The 15,068-nt window shown below is 54.3% G+C and overlaps 7 protein-coding genes across 7 annotated transcripts; 3 read left to right on the top strand and 4 right to left on the bottom strand.

The window, feature by feature from the left end:
* Positions 1-219: 219 nt before the first annotated feature.
* BO66DRAFT_331852 (uncharacterized protein) lies at positions 220-1,400 on the bottom strand (the record flags this gene model as incomplete). Its single annotated transcript, XM_025644110.1, has 2 exons — positions 220-1,061; positions 1,208-1,400. 2 exons carry the CDS (start codon positions 1,398-1,400, stop codon positions 220-222), a joined length of 1,035 nt encoding a protein of 344 aa, XP_025500081.1.
* Positions 1,401-2,771: 1,371 nt separating this feature from the next.
* Positions 2,772-5,121, bottom strand: BO66DRAFT_474404 (GPI anchored serine-threonine rich family protein; the record flags this gene model as incomplete). The annotated part of the gene is made up of 3 exons (XM_025653138.1): positions 2,772-3,506; positions 3,562-3,730; positions 5,012-5,121. The coding sequence occupies 3 exons, from the start codon at positions 5,119-5,121 to the stop codon at positions 2,967-2,969; spliced, it is 819 nt and encodes a 272-aa protein (XP_025500082.1). The 3' UTR covers positions 2,772-2,966.
* A 751-nt stretch (positions 5,122-5,872) lies between these two features.
* BO66DRAFT_305006 (uncharacterized protein) lies at positions 5,873-6,313 on the top strand (the record flags this gene model as incomplete). Its single annotated transcript, XM_025643234.1, has 1 exon — positions 5,873-6,313. A coding segment is annotated over one exon (441 nt), but the record flags the coding sequence as incomplete, so codon positions are not given.
* A 527-nt stretch (positions 6,314-6,840) lies between these two features.
* On the bottom strand, positions 6,841-8,807 carry noc4 (ribosome biosynthesis protein NOC4). Its single transcript, XM_025645976.1, has 3 exons — positions 8,255-8,807; positions 7,988-8,193; positions 6,841-7,927 (listed from the first exon to the last, which is right to left on the bottom strand). The coding sequence occupies exons 1-3, from the start codon at positions 8,660-8,662 to the stop codon at positions 6,892-6,894; spliced, it is 1,650 nt and encodes a 549-aa protein (XP_025500084.1). The 5' UTR covers positions 8,663-8,807; the 3' UTR covers positions 6,841-6,891.
* A 115-nt stretch (positions 8,808-8,922) lies between these two features.
* atp4 (F1F0 ATP synthase subunit 4) lies at positions 8,923-10,000 on the top strand. Its single transcript, XM_025648071.1, has 4 exons — positions 8,923-8,980; positions 9,053-9,507; positions 9,590-9,812; positions 9,864-10,000. Exons 1-4 carry the CDS (start codon positions 8,950-8,952, stop codon positions 9,887-9,889), a joined length of 735 nt encoding a protein of 244 aa, XP_025500085.1. The 5' UTR covers positions 8,923-8,949; the 3' UTR covers positions 9,890-10,000.
* Positions 10,001-11,059: 1,059 nt separating this feature from the next.
* BO66DRAFT_332069 (HCP-like protein) lies at positions 11,060-12,774 on the top strand (the record flags this gene model as incomplete). Its single annotated transcript, XM_025644115.1, has 6 exons — positions 11,060-11,707; positions 11,784-11,823; positions 11,897-11,990; positions 12,066-12,372; positions 12,496-12,560; positions 12,744-12,774. The coding sequence occupies 6 exons, from the start codon at positions 11,060-11,062 to the stop codon at positions 12,772-12,774; spliced, it is 1,185 nt and encodes a 394-aa protein (XP_025500086.1).
* Positions 12,775-14,654: 1,880 nt separating this feature from the next.
* On the bottom strand, positions 14,655-15,031 carry BO66DRAFT_187243 (uncharacterized protein). The gene has a single exon (XM_025642426.1). It carries the CDS (start codon positions 14,929-14,931, stop codon positions 14,710-14,712), a length of 222 nt encoding a protein of 73 aa, XP_025500087.1. The 5' UTR covers positions 14,932-15,031; the 3' UTR covers positions 14,655-14,709.
* Positions 15,032-15,068: the final 37 nt, after the last annotated feature.

Genomic DNA, 15,068 nt, shown 5'->3' on the forward strand with positions numbered 1-15,068 from the left:
AAGAATGGAATGCAGAAGATGCATGTTTCATGGTCCCCCATCACGACTGCCATGTCGACGCAGCGGATTCGAAGGATTTCCATTGGGATGCTGCTTGATTGCAGGCTCGAGATCTTCCACAATCAAGGTGGTCAACGTGCCCGCCGTTGACTTGAGCCTGTCAATCCAAGGGGCCCCTGGCAAAAAAAATTGCTTAGACCGTCATAGACTTGGGAATATTCATTGGGCGTCTTTGACTTGCTGCTTGAGTTGAATAACCCACTTCATCTTTCCTTCGGTCTCTTTCAGCGAAGTCAGGGCGGCATCGATCTTGGCATCGTCTTGCCGGCCCGTCTCAATCAGCGTTCGGAGATCTTCGTCTTGCGTCCGCTTGTAAACCTGGAAATTGGCGTACAGCAGGTCGAATCGCTCTCGGTTGAGCTCAATCTCCCGGTCCTTCTCGGCCATGATCGCATCCAAGCGCTCCAGCTTGGTGTTCTTGTCGTTGAACTGCTTCTTCATGGTCGTGATATCATCCCTGATCGACTTGAGCCGTCTCTGCTGTTCCGCTCGTTCCCGATGTGCCGATTTGGCCAGAACATCGTACTGGGTCCGCGAATGGTTGGAGATCTCCTGCAACTCGGCGCATTTGCGGTGGAAATCGTCCCGGGCGACCCCCATCAGTTGATTGACTTTCTTGGCCTCGCCCTCCGCCTGAACCCTCCGGTCCTTCTCGGTCTGCACCTCCGCGCGTAGCTCGTCAATCTTCTTGTCTTTCCGCACGATCGCATGGAGGTTCGTCTCGTTCGCTTGCTCGAGGTTCCGGAGACGTTCGGTCATGTTCTGTACCTGAACCTTGAAGGCGTCGTTCATGCGCTGCGTCTCTTCGGCGCGGGAGCGATAGAGACTACACTCCCGAGTCAAGCGCGCGACTTCTTCTTGAAGGTTATGGATAACGCGCCCGGACTTGCCCGTGGCCGCATGACCGACAGCCGACGACCATTCAGTTGCCGGGGGATCTTGGTTGGTCTCGTGGTTCGCGAAGCCGTTGGTGCCGCTGGGGGACGTGGGTCTCACGGGTTCTGTTTCGCAATACGCATAACTGGGGTTAGCCCCTCGGTAGATTATGGGGGAACGATGCGCCGTTGGAGGGTCTATCCAGCCGACGCTGGGTCGCAAATCCAGACGGAGGTAAACGTACCTGGGGAGGAATCGGCGGGCGGAGCACCATTCAGCTGGTTTGAGGTAGAGATTTCATTGAAGAGTCCATTGTATTGATGCATATTCAGCTGCGTTTCCACATGGGGAAGGCTGACACGAGGCGCTCGACGGGGATCTGACGTAGGCAGCGAGAGCATGTCCGGGTCAGCATGGGTGGTTCCTGGCTTGGGTGACTTCCTGCCCCGACCGAATCGGGCCATTCCGACCATAACGGGAAATGGGGTGGAATGTTTGGGTTTTGGGATGAAGGTGATAGCGCCGCAATTGGCAAAGGTGCAGGAGAAGAAGAGCGGAGCAGGAATCCGAAGCAGGAACCTGCTCCAGAGAAGGAAGAGGGGAGTGAACCCAGGCCGGAGAGCAGGCGTGTTGTTGGGCCGCAGTAAGGGGAAGAAGGGAAGGATGGCAATTTGGATTTTGACAACCAGCCCGGCCCCGATCCTGGAAACACAACCAGGCCAAACCAAACGCAGCTGACAGCGCACACCCACCCGGGGGGAAGTCAACAAAGAAATTGTTGGAAGGGGTGGAAGTGGCAGGGAAAGGGGACGAATGGTGCGGACGACGACGATTGAATGGCGACGACACAGGTCGAAAGAAGGGGGAGAGCAGAAAAGCACATACCACGAAGTGGATCAAGGCTTGATTGCAGGAGATCTGCAGCAGGAACAGTTAAATGATGGTCAGTCTGATGCTTATTCATCGCCGAGACATCACAAATATTCTCCGAGGGGGGGAGTTGCGGGTGGTGGACGAGGGAGAGGGACTGCTGGCAGAGGGTGAAGAAATGCAGCAGAAAAATCGATCGATGAGGAAGTTGGTCTGTAGGTACGGATGTAAATTGCTTCCCAAAACATACCGTCACTGTCCAAGCACAACGTGGGGTGGCGCCAGCACAAACTGGGCTGATTAATCTGAAGATCCTGGCAGATCCAGTAAGAATAGATAGACACTGAAGAAGGAATGATCCCAAAGCTGGTGGTAAAACTAGTAGTTTAGAATAGAAGAAAGGAAGACAGAAAGAAAAGAAGAAGAGGAGGAGGAGGGGGAGGAGGAAGAAGAACAGAAAGGAAAAGAGTGAGTGAGAGGAAGTGCAGTCTTATTCAAGAACAACAGTATGGAGTAAGTAGCCAGTAACTTAGAAGATGATAGATAATGAATGACTGGTAACTTAACAATCAAGAACCCTCCCACTAAATGAATAATATGATCGATCGGCTGTCAAGCCTAAACTCTCTTGCCGCCACTAACTAGGTAATTAACTCAACTGGTCAACTAATGACCGGTCATGTTCAAGACACCCAATCCTTTGTCTTCTTCCCTTCAAGGTTTGGTCTGCCTGATTACCGTTCGGAACTGTCATCTACAAACAAAGTACAATTCAGTCCTGTCAGATCATTTATTAATAGCAGCAGCGGCAGCACTGTGGATTATTCAATCTGATCGCACAAAAATCGAGCACTTTGATGGCGTCTTGAGCTGATCTGCAAGCCCAGTCCGGAGAAAAGGATTGTGGCTCGCTCTCGGCCCGACCCCTATAGTGTCTGCAAAGAGATACCAGTATATATACACAACAGAAGGGAAAGAGAAGCAAAAATGAAAACCTCAACCAACGCCTGTCGCCCAGAGCAATCCCAGCACCGCTCGGTCTCATGCGAGTTGATCTGAAGAAGAACAATCAACCTAGGCACACACGAACAAGTCCTGACAACCAAGTAAGACAAAGTTCAATGTCTGCCAAGCTCCACCGGGAAGTTCGTTCAAGTCTACTAGACGAGGTAAACCACCATGGCGAGAGCACCCAACACGAAGCCCATTCCCGTCGCGCGAACAGAGGCAGCACCACTCTGCATATAGGCAGCCATAGCAGTCTTGCTGTTGGCGGCTCCGGCTGCGTTCGCACTGGGGTCGTTAGCGGCATTGACGGTGAAAGTCTGGCCATCATTGCCCTTCTGGACTGTCTGCATCTCGTCGTGAGGGGCTGTGTCGGTGGGGTATGCAGTTGCGGTCGGGGTTGCAGGGTTAGGAGCTGGAGGGACAACCGAGGCTACCAGCGTTGTTGGGCTGGGTTTGAGGACTGGGGTGGACGCAGCCTCGGTAGCTGGGGTAGCTGGGGACCCATCGGTGACCTGTAAAAGCCCCGAGTAGTTCACATAGCCGTTCTGCTGGATCTGGAAGGCATAGTCGTCGCCGTTCTCTATTGTGGAGTCCGGAGTCCAGGTGAAGGAGCCTCCCTGGGCATTGCTTGCCAGGGTCTGGACGGTGTCCAAGTTCTGAGAATTGCCCTTCCGCAGTGTGACGGTCACGGGCTAAATCATGCGTTAGCGAAGGGAAAACAACATCAAGGAGTGGTAGCAGCCGTACAGCATCCGAGTCCGTCTGCCACTTCAGAGTGGTAGGCTGGCCAGCATGAATGACCGAGGGCCATTGGGTGAAAGACAAAGCTGCTTCGGCAATCCCGATCTGAGCCAGGCATGCGAAGGCCGCAACAAGAGAGTTTGACGCGCGCATCTTGATATTGAGTCGTGATAGACTGATATGAGAAAGACGATCTTCACGTGTTGAGTGCCTTGGATTACTATATTCCCGCCGCAGAGAGATTTCTGGGATGCAGAGCGATGTCAAAGGAACCCGGCTGACTCTTGTGGACCTGCTAGATATCGAAGGACACAGACTATGCCTTCTTCGCTGTGGTTAGTATCGAAAACAACAATACGTACCTCGTTGACTTGTCGGACCCAGGACTGGCGCGAAGTATCTGTGGTGGAGTGAGAGGGCGAGAGCAAGGTAGAAAAAGAAAGGCCGTCAGAAGGCTTCAGCCAGAAGATGGATCTTTATTGACGACCAAAACAACGCGTTGCCAAACAATAGATCTGCCTGAATGCCAACGGAGGCGAAAGGGCGCACATGCCGGGCTTGGTTTGTAGCATTCCTGGAGGAGGGCTCGTACCCGGCATGAGTACAACAACAAGCTGGGGAATGACTGAGCAGCACAACTCCAAGGTCTACTGCTCGCTCGTGGCTTTACGGGTGGCGCTCAGGATCATAGCCCACAAGAGAGTGAGTTCATCATGGAAAGCTCGACTCATGCTGTACTGCCGACAATACCATCCGAGCAGCAGTGCTGGGAGTAGCTGTTCGTGTCCATCCAGGTGCTGACTGAATACTGTCTACTGCCGTGTGGTTCGTTCTCGCAGAATGGTCCCTTGGATCGTCCAGGAATGCAAGCACTGCTGCGTGACTCGTGATGATCCAGAGGAAGAAAGCACAGCAATGAGAGAGGTCAAGAGTCTCACTTCGCCATGAACGAGAATTGTGGCACGTCATGGGAATAGGGTTCTGAGCATAATCACTCCCTCACTTCAGACACCTTGATAGAAGGTAGAAAGGCCTTCAAGCTGCCAAACACTACTTCCTACACAAAGTAGACTCATTGTTTTGATTTTCCACCTTGGGGAAAAATGTCAATGCGGGTGGAGGGTGTTTACCTGCAAGGGGCAACACAGCAAATGAGTGGAGAGAGCAGCAGATCAACCCCATATCAGCCACGATCGAGGCAACCTTCGCTCATCTTACCCCTGGCCGATCATCACCGTTGATGAAGTCACTCGATTCGCTAGCATGTGGTTCATGCAGGCCCGATCTTCTATACCAAGTCTTGGCGCATCGACAGGCCCCCCAAGACGGGTTGCCGTTCAGACACAGGACGTTCACGGCATCACCTCTGCTGAGCAGACACACGGCAGACCCAAAGTCTCGCTTTGCCGACTCACTCCTCAACCAAGCCAGACTTCTTGCGGAATCGCTCGCTCACGATCGGGACGGTTCAAGAATCGTAACGGTGACATCTGCCCCCGAATCTCCCGATGCCGGCTGCCGATTACCGAAAGCGGAGATGCAGCGGACTTCACCTCCAGCACGCATTGCACGGGGTCGATTGCCAAAGTTTATCGGCTCTTCAGCCCGATGCAAAGCTCATCAAGCTTCAATGATGGGTCCAGTGACCGGATGCATCACTGGGTCTTTCTCACGAAGGTTACTGTTGCTTTCCGAGTTCCCACTGCACGCTCGTCTGTTCCTTCCACGATGGGGGATGGGGAAGGTGAAAGAGAAAGAAAAGGACGAGCTCAACCCTGATTGAGGATCCTGTCACCATGTTCTCTTCTTACTCTCTCTCTCTCTGTCTCCTTCTCGCTTCGAAACCAACTACCATTCTTAACACTCTATATACCAATGGCGTAAAAAAAAGTCGAGTCACTCGTTAACATCTGCCACGCTCGTTTCCACACCCTCATAACCTCGTCTGTCGCTACCACCCAGACTCAGCTTACGATCCGCCACTTCTCTTCTATGATCTGAGCCAGGACTACTTCAAAACCCAGCATCTGGAATGTTACAAGCAGGCATAGCCGTGATACCTGTGCCCGGTGTATCATCATCCTCACCATCAACATCCACTGCAACCCTAACCCACACCCCCTCAGCACCAACAGCCCCGAGCCTTCCATTGGAAACAGCCCCCACGACCCAAACAACCACCACCTCGCAAACCCAAAGATTCTACCGCCTCAAAAGCCATGACAGCACCACGACCGCAACCCCAACCGCAACCCCAACCCCCACGCACCACCACCTCATCGAAACCACCCGCCGCACAGCCCTCTACACCCTGACCCTCTGCCGCAACGTGATCACGATCCTGGAACTCACGCGCCTCCGCAAATCCCGCATCGGCCTGCTCCACTGGATCGAGTTCTGGAACCGGTACTACGGGCGGCGGTTCGGGCGCGCGCTGGCCGCGCACGTCACGCAGGCGCTGGGCCGCATCGACGCGCTGTTCCGCGCCGTGGCCGACGACCTGCACCAGCTGACGCAGCGGGTGCACCACGCCGTCGCGACGGCGCTGCACACCGAGCGCGAGATTCTGGGACTGCTCGAGCGCATGGAGGACGAGGTCGGGGTGCGGCGCCGGCGCCGGAGGAAAAAGGCCCAGGCGATTCTGGCCCAGATGCGCGCGCGGCTCGAGGCCATCCCCGTCAAGGTCAGTGATGAGTTGCTGGATGATCTCAAGCGCGGGGTGTTTGCGTTGGATGTCTACTGTGACTATTATCCGGGGGGCGAGGACGAGGGGTCGGCGGGGGCCACGGCGGTTGTCGCGGCCGGTGCTGCGTGGACGGATACCCGGTATATCACGCGGAGGCCGGTGAGTACGTTGGCCGTGTCGGGGACGCAGGCTTGGTCGTCCTCGTCCGCGTCGTCCGGGTCCGCGGCGAATGGCGCGTGGATGTCGTTGTCGATGCCGGTGCATCTTTCCCGAACATTATGATCGTCGGCTGCGTCATTCTTCTGACTGAAAGTGGCTCGCCCGTTCTTTTGCGATGAAATGATAGACTTTTTGATTTTTTTTACCCTTGTGCTTCCTTCCCCGGTTAGGAGGGCAGCGATACCACCACTACCACCACACTCCTTCGTGCAATCATGCTACTTAGAATGCGGATGTTGTTGCTTAGATAGAATAGATTAGAATTAGCAATTACTACCTTCCCCCCCCCCCCTTTCCGAAACTCGGAGGGAACTACAATCCTTAAACAAGTGTTGGAAGAGATGGATAGAGATATATTTCTAATTATGTACAGTAAGTTAGTTGATATCTTGCTTTTAAGTCGTAAACCCTGCGCCGCTTCCTAACCCCGCCTATGCAAACTCCCACAGCCCTCGAAGCAAACTGCCCGGCGCGGTATCCTCGCCGCCGTCCTCCTCCAGCAGACGGTCTGTGAATATGCGGCGGGGGATCTGGTACTCGACGACGGGGATGCGCTTGAACGGCTTGTCCTCGGAGCCCAGCTCGGCCTGCAGCATGCCCTGGTAGGTGTAGTCGAGGAAGTCCTCGAGGTGGTAGAACTGCTTGGTGAACTGCTCGGCGAGGATGCGGACAATCGCCGCGACGTTGGGGTGGTAGTGCGACTGCAGGGTCTCGAGCTCCCACAGACTGCTGTCGAGGGCGCGGGAGCGGACGGGGTCGGGCTCGCGCGGGTCGTAGGGGTCGTCCATGCCGCGGGCGGCGAGGAGGGCCTGGCGGTCGGCGTCGCGGATGGGGCGGTGCAGCATGAAGGCGCAGGTGGGGTGCTCCTTGAGGAGGTTGTAGATGAAGGGGGCGATGGCGACGATGGCGGGCGGCGGGGCGTTGAGGGCGAGGCGGGCGAGGCGCTTGATGAAGCTGGCGATGAGGGCGGCGGGGAGATGGGTCGAGGCGAGGAAGGTGTTCATCAGGCGGAAGAAGCGCGACCGGTGCTTCGAGTGCAGCAGGTCCGCGTCCAGCAGCGAGTACAGCTTCGGGTAGAACTGCGGGTAGTCCAGGTTCTTCTCCTGGATCAGGTAGAACAGCCCCGACAGCGCCAGCAGCGAGGTCGCCCCGCCCACGTTGTACGAGTCCGTCAGGAAGTCCATCAGCAGCTCCGGCCGCAGGAACCACGGCTCGATGTTGTGCACCATGATCCGCAGCAGATGCTTGCGTTGCGTCTCCGACAGGGTGTTGCGCAGGATCGCCAGCCAGGCGTCCTGCGCGTGCTTCTTGTGCGACTTCGCCGACACCACCCGCTTGTTGCTCTGGCTGGTTTTCGTGTAGAAGCTCTCGAACTCGTGCTCGGGCGTGGGTATCGAGTCGCATGCCGACAGGATGGTGATCAATGTGTCGATGGTTTTGGAGCTGCGTGGGGTGCTTGCGTATTCACTTGAGACCAGACGTTAGCTTGATGAGACCGTGCGAGCGGTATGAACGAGGTTGCCATACGAGATCTGTATGAAGGTGTAGTAGCGCACGTCCTCGAACTCCTTGGCCTTCTCGATGAACTCGGACAGCACCGCTTGGCCATTGTTGGCCTCCACAACCGCTTCCACGACATTCTTGAATAGACCCGTCAACCAGATACCTTCTTCGCCGGGAAGATGTGTGGCGCGCTCGTTGACAATGCAGAGACACAAGGTTAAGGCGGTGATCTATTCGACCGACATTTAGTATATTTCTGGGCACGTTGGAGATGGCACCGCAGGAACGAACCTGAGACGAAGGATCGCTCTCGCGAATGATAGAGAGCAGGGCTTTCTGATATTCCTTGAGCCGCTCCTTCAACCAAGCAACAATAATCTTTTCGTTCTCGGGGGCCCGGCTTGAATCGGTCAAGTTCCCCCCCGCGATCAATCGACTGAATACACGACAGAGAGCCAACGCAGCGGGGACATTCGGTTTCTTGGCAGATCCTTGGGTGGTGAGCATGGAAATCAGGGTTGCGATGTTGTTGTAGTGCTTCCGCGATTCGGAGATTTGGTCTTCCAGCCGCTGGATGTCGGCCGTCGCATCGGCGGACTCAGTGTCGGCGACGGCACGGCGTTTCGACGAAGGCACGCCGCTCTCCTTGACATTCTTTCTTTTCTTGGAGGCCGTAGCCGTGGCGATCGGGGCAGGCATCGTGGACAGAATCGACAAATCGCAAAACGGGCGTTGAATGGAGGAGCGCTAGTCCACCGCAGGGCCACTTTTCTTTTCCGAGATCAACCATAATTTTTTGGGGATAAGAAGAGAAAGAGAGAATCTCCTGCTCCTCGGTTAGGCGGTTTCTCCGGCCCACGACACCAGCCCCAAAGGGGTTTAGTGTCTTCCGCACCGCCCAAACCGCCATCCCGAACCTCACTCAGTCTCCTCATTTCCGTTCCAAACCCATCCACACCCTGTCAAGGTTCCTGTCCATCGCTACAATGGCTTCGCGTTTGGCTAAGAGCACCCTCGGTATGCCCGCTTTTACTTGAAGCCTGGTCTACCCACTTGACATTGGTCATTAACCATTAACCCCTCCGCTAGGTGCCGCCCGGTTGCGGCCGACCCTTCCCACGCGCAATGTCGCTCCCATCACTGCCACTTTGACCGCGTCCCGTTCGGCCTCCAGCGTCCCTACTGAGGACCCCAAGAAGAAGGCTCAGTCCATCCTCGATGCTCTCCCCGGCAACTCCCTGGTCTCCAAGACTGCCACCCTCTCCGCCGCCGCCGGTCTGTCCATCGCCGCCATCAGCAACGAGCTCTACGTGATGAACGAGGAAACCGTGGCTGCTTTCTGTCTGCTCAGCGTCTTCACTGCCGTCTTCAAGTACGGTGGTCCCGCTTACCGTGAGTGGGCTGAGGGTCAGGTCCAGAAGCACAAGGACATCCTCAACGCTGCCCGTGCCGACCACACCAACGCTGTCAAGCAGCGTATGGAGAACGTCAAGGAGCTGTCCGGTGTCGTTGAGGTCACCAAGCAGCTCTTTGCTGTTTCCAAGGTACCCCCTCCCTTGCTGCTCATCTCCGAGCACCGATGATCTCTGGCGTCGAGTGTGTGGGCCGTTGCTGACGATGACGTAGGAAACCGCCCAGCTTGAGGCCAAGGCCTACGAGCTCGAGCAGCGCACTGCTCTGGCCACCGAGGCCAAGCAGGTCCTTGACTCTTGGGTCCGCTACGAGGGTCAGGTCAAGCAGCGCCAGCAGCGCGAGCTTGCTGACAGCGTCATTGCCAAGATCCACAAGGAGCTCGAGAACCCCAAGGTTCTCCAGCAGATCCTCCAGCAGAGTGTTGCTGATGTTGAGCGTAAGTTGATGATTTGTCCGTGCTCTCATCGCATACTAATATTCGATCCAGGCATCATGTCCTCCAAGGCTCAGTAAATGCACTCGACATGGATAGCTTTGCTATAAGACTCATGTACAAATTAAAGATCATTTCTGTTATCAGTTAGAAATACCAAGTACCATTGGTCGACAATCATGGTATACCAGTAAGAGCTTACGAATAAAGCTTCGACTTCAGCATTTGTCCAAGATTTTTAGTCGTAACTGTAACCTGACCGCCATGACACCGAGTAGTCTTGAGTCTGAGCTCTGCCTGCTATTGCAATTCTCTACATGTAGTCTACCTATGACTTGCAGAGATAGACTTCCAGGCTAGCCATGCAACAATGTAATATATGGAACGATCGAAATACACCTAACCTCATGACGAATACTAAATGGACACAATGAATCAGCAGGGGTGTCCGTGGACCAGACGCCACGCCACGTACGTACAGTACAAGGACTCTCATCAACGTCTCACCTCATTACTTTGAGTGTTCAATATGTGACAAAAAGCAATTAAAACGCGATGAAAGAAATTGCCGCCAAGCCGACAGCCCGGGGTGAACTGCAGTGGTCCAACCATGGGTTGGGTTTGGGCCGTGGATGGAATTTCCCCTTATAACCACCAGGTGTTATTATTATGATCGATTCGATGGATAGATTGATTGATGATTGTGGTTGGAACAGACTTTCTTTCTGCACCCCCAGCCTCTTCGAACCTCCCAGCGCTTATTATTTTTATTCTTGTTATGCCTGCTGCAGCCCGCCGCCGCACACTCCGACCGAAGTAAGAAGAGGTCAAAGAAGAGAAGGCTGGCAGTGAATCTCACTGGTTTAACTTCGACTACTCCTACTCCTACTCCTGCTTTTCCGACTACTACCTTACAACTACTGCTACGTATAATCTTCAATCTCATCGTGTCTGCTACTTCCCTAATTCTTCCTCCAGAATCCCTCTCTCTCCATTTCCCTCCCCCTCTCCAAGGGGAAATCCCAACCCGGCAAGAAAAAACCCCCCCCGTCTCCACTTTTTCCCATTCCCTCCGCGATAAGCCGTATACTTCCCGAGTCCGTGGCTCTTCTCCCCCGGGTTGCGCAACAATGCCACTTCGCGACAAGCTCCAACGTCATAAGGAATCCCTCAACACCAACACCAACACACACACAAACACATCCACCTCTACCAACCAGTATGGGTCCACCACTGCTGGAGGAGGGATGATGGCACCCACCACGCCCGTGAACAGCAGCAATCCCACCGTCCCGCAATTCACCTTCATCCGCACCGACACCACCACCCAAGAAGTGATCCGCCCGCCCGTCTTCGAGGGTGATGCCCCGGACCCCTCTGCACCAGCACCAACCACCACCACCACAACAACCACAGAACAACAACTTGCGGCTGCTTCCCCGCCGTCCTCCCACCATCGCAAATCCCTCAACCCCTTTCGTCGGTCGCGAGCTCCCTCACAATCCTCAGGCGTGGCGTCCCCGCCGCGAGCCTGGGGCGAAGGCCGGCTGTCGCATCTGCTGCATCTCGACCGCGGCGGTGGTAGCGGTGGTAGCGGCAGCGGTGGCGGGTGGTCGCGGAGTTCGAGCTCCTCGTCCGTGAACGTCCCGCCGGATCTCCCGCGGATAATCACTAGTGGTGGGAAGGGGGATGGCGATGCTGCTGCTGCGGCGGCGCGCGAGGATGTGGAGGCCGAGTGGGAGCGGCGGGCGACGGTGCTGGTGCAACGGAATCCGCAGTTCGCGGCGTGTTTGTCGCCGACCGGTTCCACCACGCCCACGGGGTTTGGGATGGACGGGGCGGTGGCGTCGCGGTCACGCAGTTCGAGTTGCAGTCGGATTAATGATCCGGATGGCGATGTAAGTTTTTTGCCGGTCTGGGTGGGAGGATAATAAGGGGTTGTGTGGCTGACGCGGGACGCCGGGGCGAGAATAGGTTAATATCCAGGAGGCTATTCGACTGCATGAAGCTGGAGGTATGTGTTCGTCCTTTGCGGGAGTTTCTTTAGGGTTGTGCGGTCATCGCTAACATTGTGTGCATGACGGTAGATCTGGAACGATCGACCGAGATGTTTGGTCACTTAGCCGATCCTGAAGGGGCCAACAATGCTCTCAGTCAAGTGCTCTATGGGCTTGCACTTCGGTAAGACCTGACTACGGTTCTCGTTGGCTCGGTGAAATTCATCAGTCTGACACTGACTGACCCCCCCGTTCTTAGACATGGCTGGGGATGCGCGCCAGACCAGGACAAGGCGATTACGTATCTATCGGCCGCGGCGGCCAATTCGGCCTCGGTCGAGTCCGAGGCGCTCCAGGCCGGCATCAAGAAAGGGGGAGCGGCCAAGGGCGAGCTGACGCTGGCGATCTTCGAGCTGGCCAACTGCTTTAGGAATGGCTGGGGCGTCAAGAAGGACCCCGTCGCGGCACGACAGTATTATGAGACCGCCGCCAACCTCGGCGATACGGACGCGATGAACGAGGTTGCTTGGTGCTACTTGGAAGGGTTTGGAGGGAAGAAGGACAAAGTAAGTTCCTTACCCCTGGGAGCTTTTCAGCTCGGGCATCAATATTTTGAGGCTCGTTCGCATCACTCTGGACTTTAAGGTGGTCTCCATGGAGAAAAGATAAGAACTAATTTAGGGACATAGTTCGCGGCCGCCAAATACTATCGATTGGCGGAGGAGAAAGGGAGCAAAACCTTGGGGAATTCTTGGTAGGTTCTTACCTAGTAGTCTTCGCATCACCTGCAGCGGATGGGGGGCATTGATAGGCGCTCGTGGATTTTTGGCCGGGACGCTTCCAGCCAACCAACTGCCCGTTCCCCTCTTTTTGAACTACACTACCGAGTGAAGTACAGTACTCAGGCTGACATGACGTTTTTGATGGATGATGACAGGATCTGGAAGGACAAGTACAACCCGCATTGAGCATGCTTTTATGGATTGTTGGTAAATTTGGTCCGATGACGACGGTCTAGCCCCGCCTAAGTCCACGATCAGGCCGTGGTCTTTTGGGGGTGTGGTGCTGAGCGAGCTGAGCTGAACATGAATGAACAATTGATACCCTAGCAACAAGGCTGCGACTGAGACCGTCTCTCTCGGTAGCAGGCGTCAACAACGTGCCGACCATCCCGCCTCACATGTCGACATCAGGGGACACAGACCTTGCACATAGAGCGTGGACCTAGACTCAGTCTTGACATGACCCCTTCACGTCATCTTCTCTTTGGACGTCACTACACTCTACAACCTTTACTCCGCTGTAACGAACACAACAATAGCCAGTCTAGAGCAGTAGATAATGAATTCAGTCATCCTCCAACACAAAGAGCCCAACCCATTGAATGACAACCCTAGTCCAAGGCTCATTCTGGACCTCTAATCTCGAGTTTCAAGAAATCCCCCATCCTCGTCCCACGACCGTGTAGGTGTAGGTGTAGCCGTATCCCCACAAGTCCTGCGCATAGACAATGGCCCAGGGAAGGGACCAGTATATCCTTCGAGAAGGGTATACGTATACGTATACTCAACCCAACCCACCTCATCACATTTATTCCATCTCATCCGTCCTGGAAACAGTCTTGACAATAAACCTTCCCAATCAACAATAACGTTAGCCAGAGTCATGAACAACACCCCTACACCTCCACTAGAGAACGATCCCGCAAAAGTAAGTTAAGCAAGGAGCGCGCGCACCTACCAACCCAACCATACCATATCACCCAGACATATCCATCCACCACCCAGACATATCAATCCCCACCATGACAAGACATCCGGTACGGTACGGGAACTACTGTACTGTACATGAACGCATCCCATCCAGCGTGGGCATCAAACGCAAACGCAAAGGCAAACATACTTACATCGATACATACCATGCATGCATGCATGCATCAACATACATCGAGTCACCCCCATCACTTCAAGTTCTTCTCACGAACCGAACCAAACCGAACCTAAGTTACCTCTTCGCAGAGCGTGGGTATCTACTGTATATCCCCATCCCCTTTCGAAGCCCGGAGTGAACCTGGATGAACTGTGCATACACCCCATCGCTCTTATGGTGATAGCAATAGCAATGGCAACGGCAATGGCAACGGCAATGGCAACGGCAATGGCAAGTAATGGCTAAACTTCCGGCTCGCTACTGCTCCTACTATTACTATTGCTGTTGCTGTTACTACTGGTCCTGGTCCTGGTCCTGGTCCTGGTCCTGGTCCTGTTGCTGCTCCTGCTACAGCTCCATACAGCTCAGCTACAGCTCCTGCTACAGCTCCATACAGCTCAGCTACAGCTCCTGCTTAGCTACAGCGACTTGCTAAGCTCCCCCGGCCAGACAACGCGTCTCCCATCTATGTCTATGCCTAGGAAATGCACGAACCTTGAAGTATACATACAGTACAGTGGTCCATCCACACAGAGAGCCAAGAGAGGATGCTCGCTCGGATCTCTCATTTACGTTCTCGTACTCATTCTCATCGGAAATCTCGAAGCGACGAGGCAGTGTCCCGTCTCACTCCTACAGCAAGCATCATTCTTAGTTCCTCGATGCACTGAATTCTGCTTCTACTGCTCCAGCTCAACGGAACCAGTTACAGAAACCTACAGACTTTCTTACCAACCACCAGGATCCCCAAACTCATCCCCAAATGCATTGTCAGAGCAGATTTTATATACACCACCGACACCGGTAAATGCACAGATGCAGACAAAAGAGACGGGTGTATGCAATTCTGTACCAAAAGAATGAATATGGGGACTTGACGGCCACCAACCCACTATCACAACCATAACCACCAGCATCAACCAACTGCTGCAGTCAGTTGGTCGTTAACCAGTAATCAGGGGTAAGTAGTTAGGTCAAGTGGAAGCTCCCTCCAGCAATCTGCACTGCATCAACAACTGCAGAAGCTCCAAGGAAAATCTGTCTGACAAAGGAGAATGAGAAAGAAGGTCGGAGTACCTCCCGAAGAAGACTCCACAAAATCCAAATCCAGAAGCAAGAACCATAACCAAACCAAACAAACCATCATCAACATCATCATCGTAAACATTAAACCACCCCTCCCAAAAACATAACATAGCATCGTATCGTAACACATAATCATAAAAGCTGCCGCCCTCGGCTCCCAGCCCAGTATCCTCGCAATGCAAACTCAAAATCAAATAAACCCTGAATAAAAAACACGCCGCAACGAAAATCCAGATCAGAAGCGCTG

The sequence above is a fragment of the Aspergillus aculeatinus genome (assembly GCF_003184765.1).
Source record: "Aspergillus aculeatinus CBS 121060 unplaced genomic scaffold BO66scaffold_52, whole genome shotgun sequence".
Taxonomy (NCBI): Eukaryota; Fungi; Ascomycota; class Eurotiomycetes; order Eurotiales; family Aspergillaceae; genus Aspergillus; species Aspergillus aculeatinus.

What these genes read in the sequence shown, in the direction of transcription:
- noc4 (XM_025645976.1), bottom strand. Translation starts at nt 8,662, where the DNA reads ATGCCTGCCCCGATCGCCACGGCTACGGCCTCCAAGAAAAGAAAGAAT. An exon ending in AGAGCGATCCTTCGTCTCAG is followed by an intron (nt 8,194 to 8,254) that starts GTTCGTTCCTGC and finishes TCGGTCGAATAG; the next exon opens with ATCACCGCCTTAACCTTGTG. An exon ending in TACACCTTCATACAGATCTC is followed by an intron (nt 7,928 to 7,987) that starts GTATGGCAACCT and finishes TCTGGTCTCAAG; the next exon opens with TGAATACGCAAGCACCCCAC.
- atp4 (XM_025648071.1), top strand. Translation starts at nt 8,950, where the DNA reads ATGGCTTCGCGTTTGGCTAAGAGCACCCTCG. An exon ending in AGCTCTTTGCTGTTTCCAAG is followed by an intron (nt 9,508 to 9,589) that starts GTACCCCCTCCC and finishes ACGATGACGTAG; the next exon opens with GAAACCGCCCAGCTTGAGGC. An exon ending in GAGTGTTGCTGATGTTGAGC is followed by an intron (nt 9,813 to 9,863) that starts GTAAGTTGATGA and finishes TATTCGATCCAG; the next exon opens with GCATCATGTCCTCCAAGGCT.
- BO66DRAFT_187243 (XM_025642426.1), bottom strand. Translation starts at nt 14,931, where the DNA reads ATGTTATGTTTTTGGGAGGGGTGGTTTAATGTTTACGATGATGATGTT.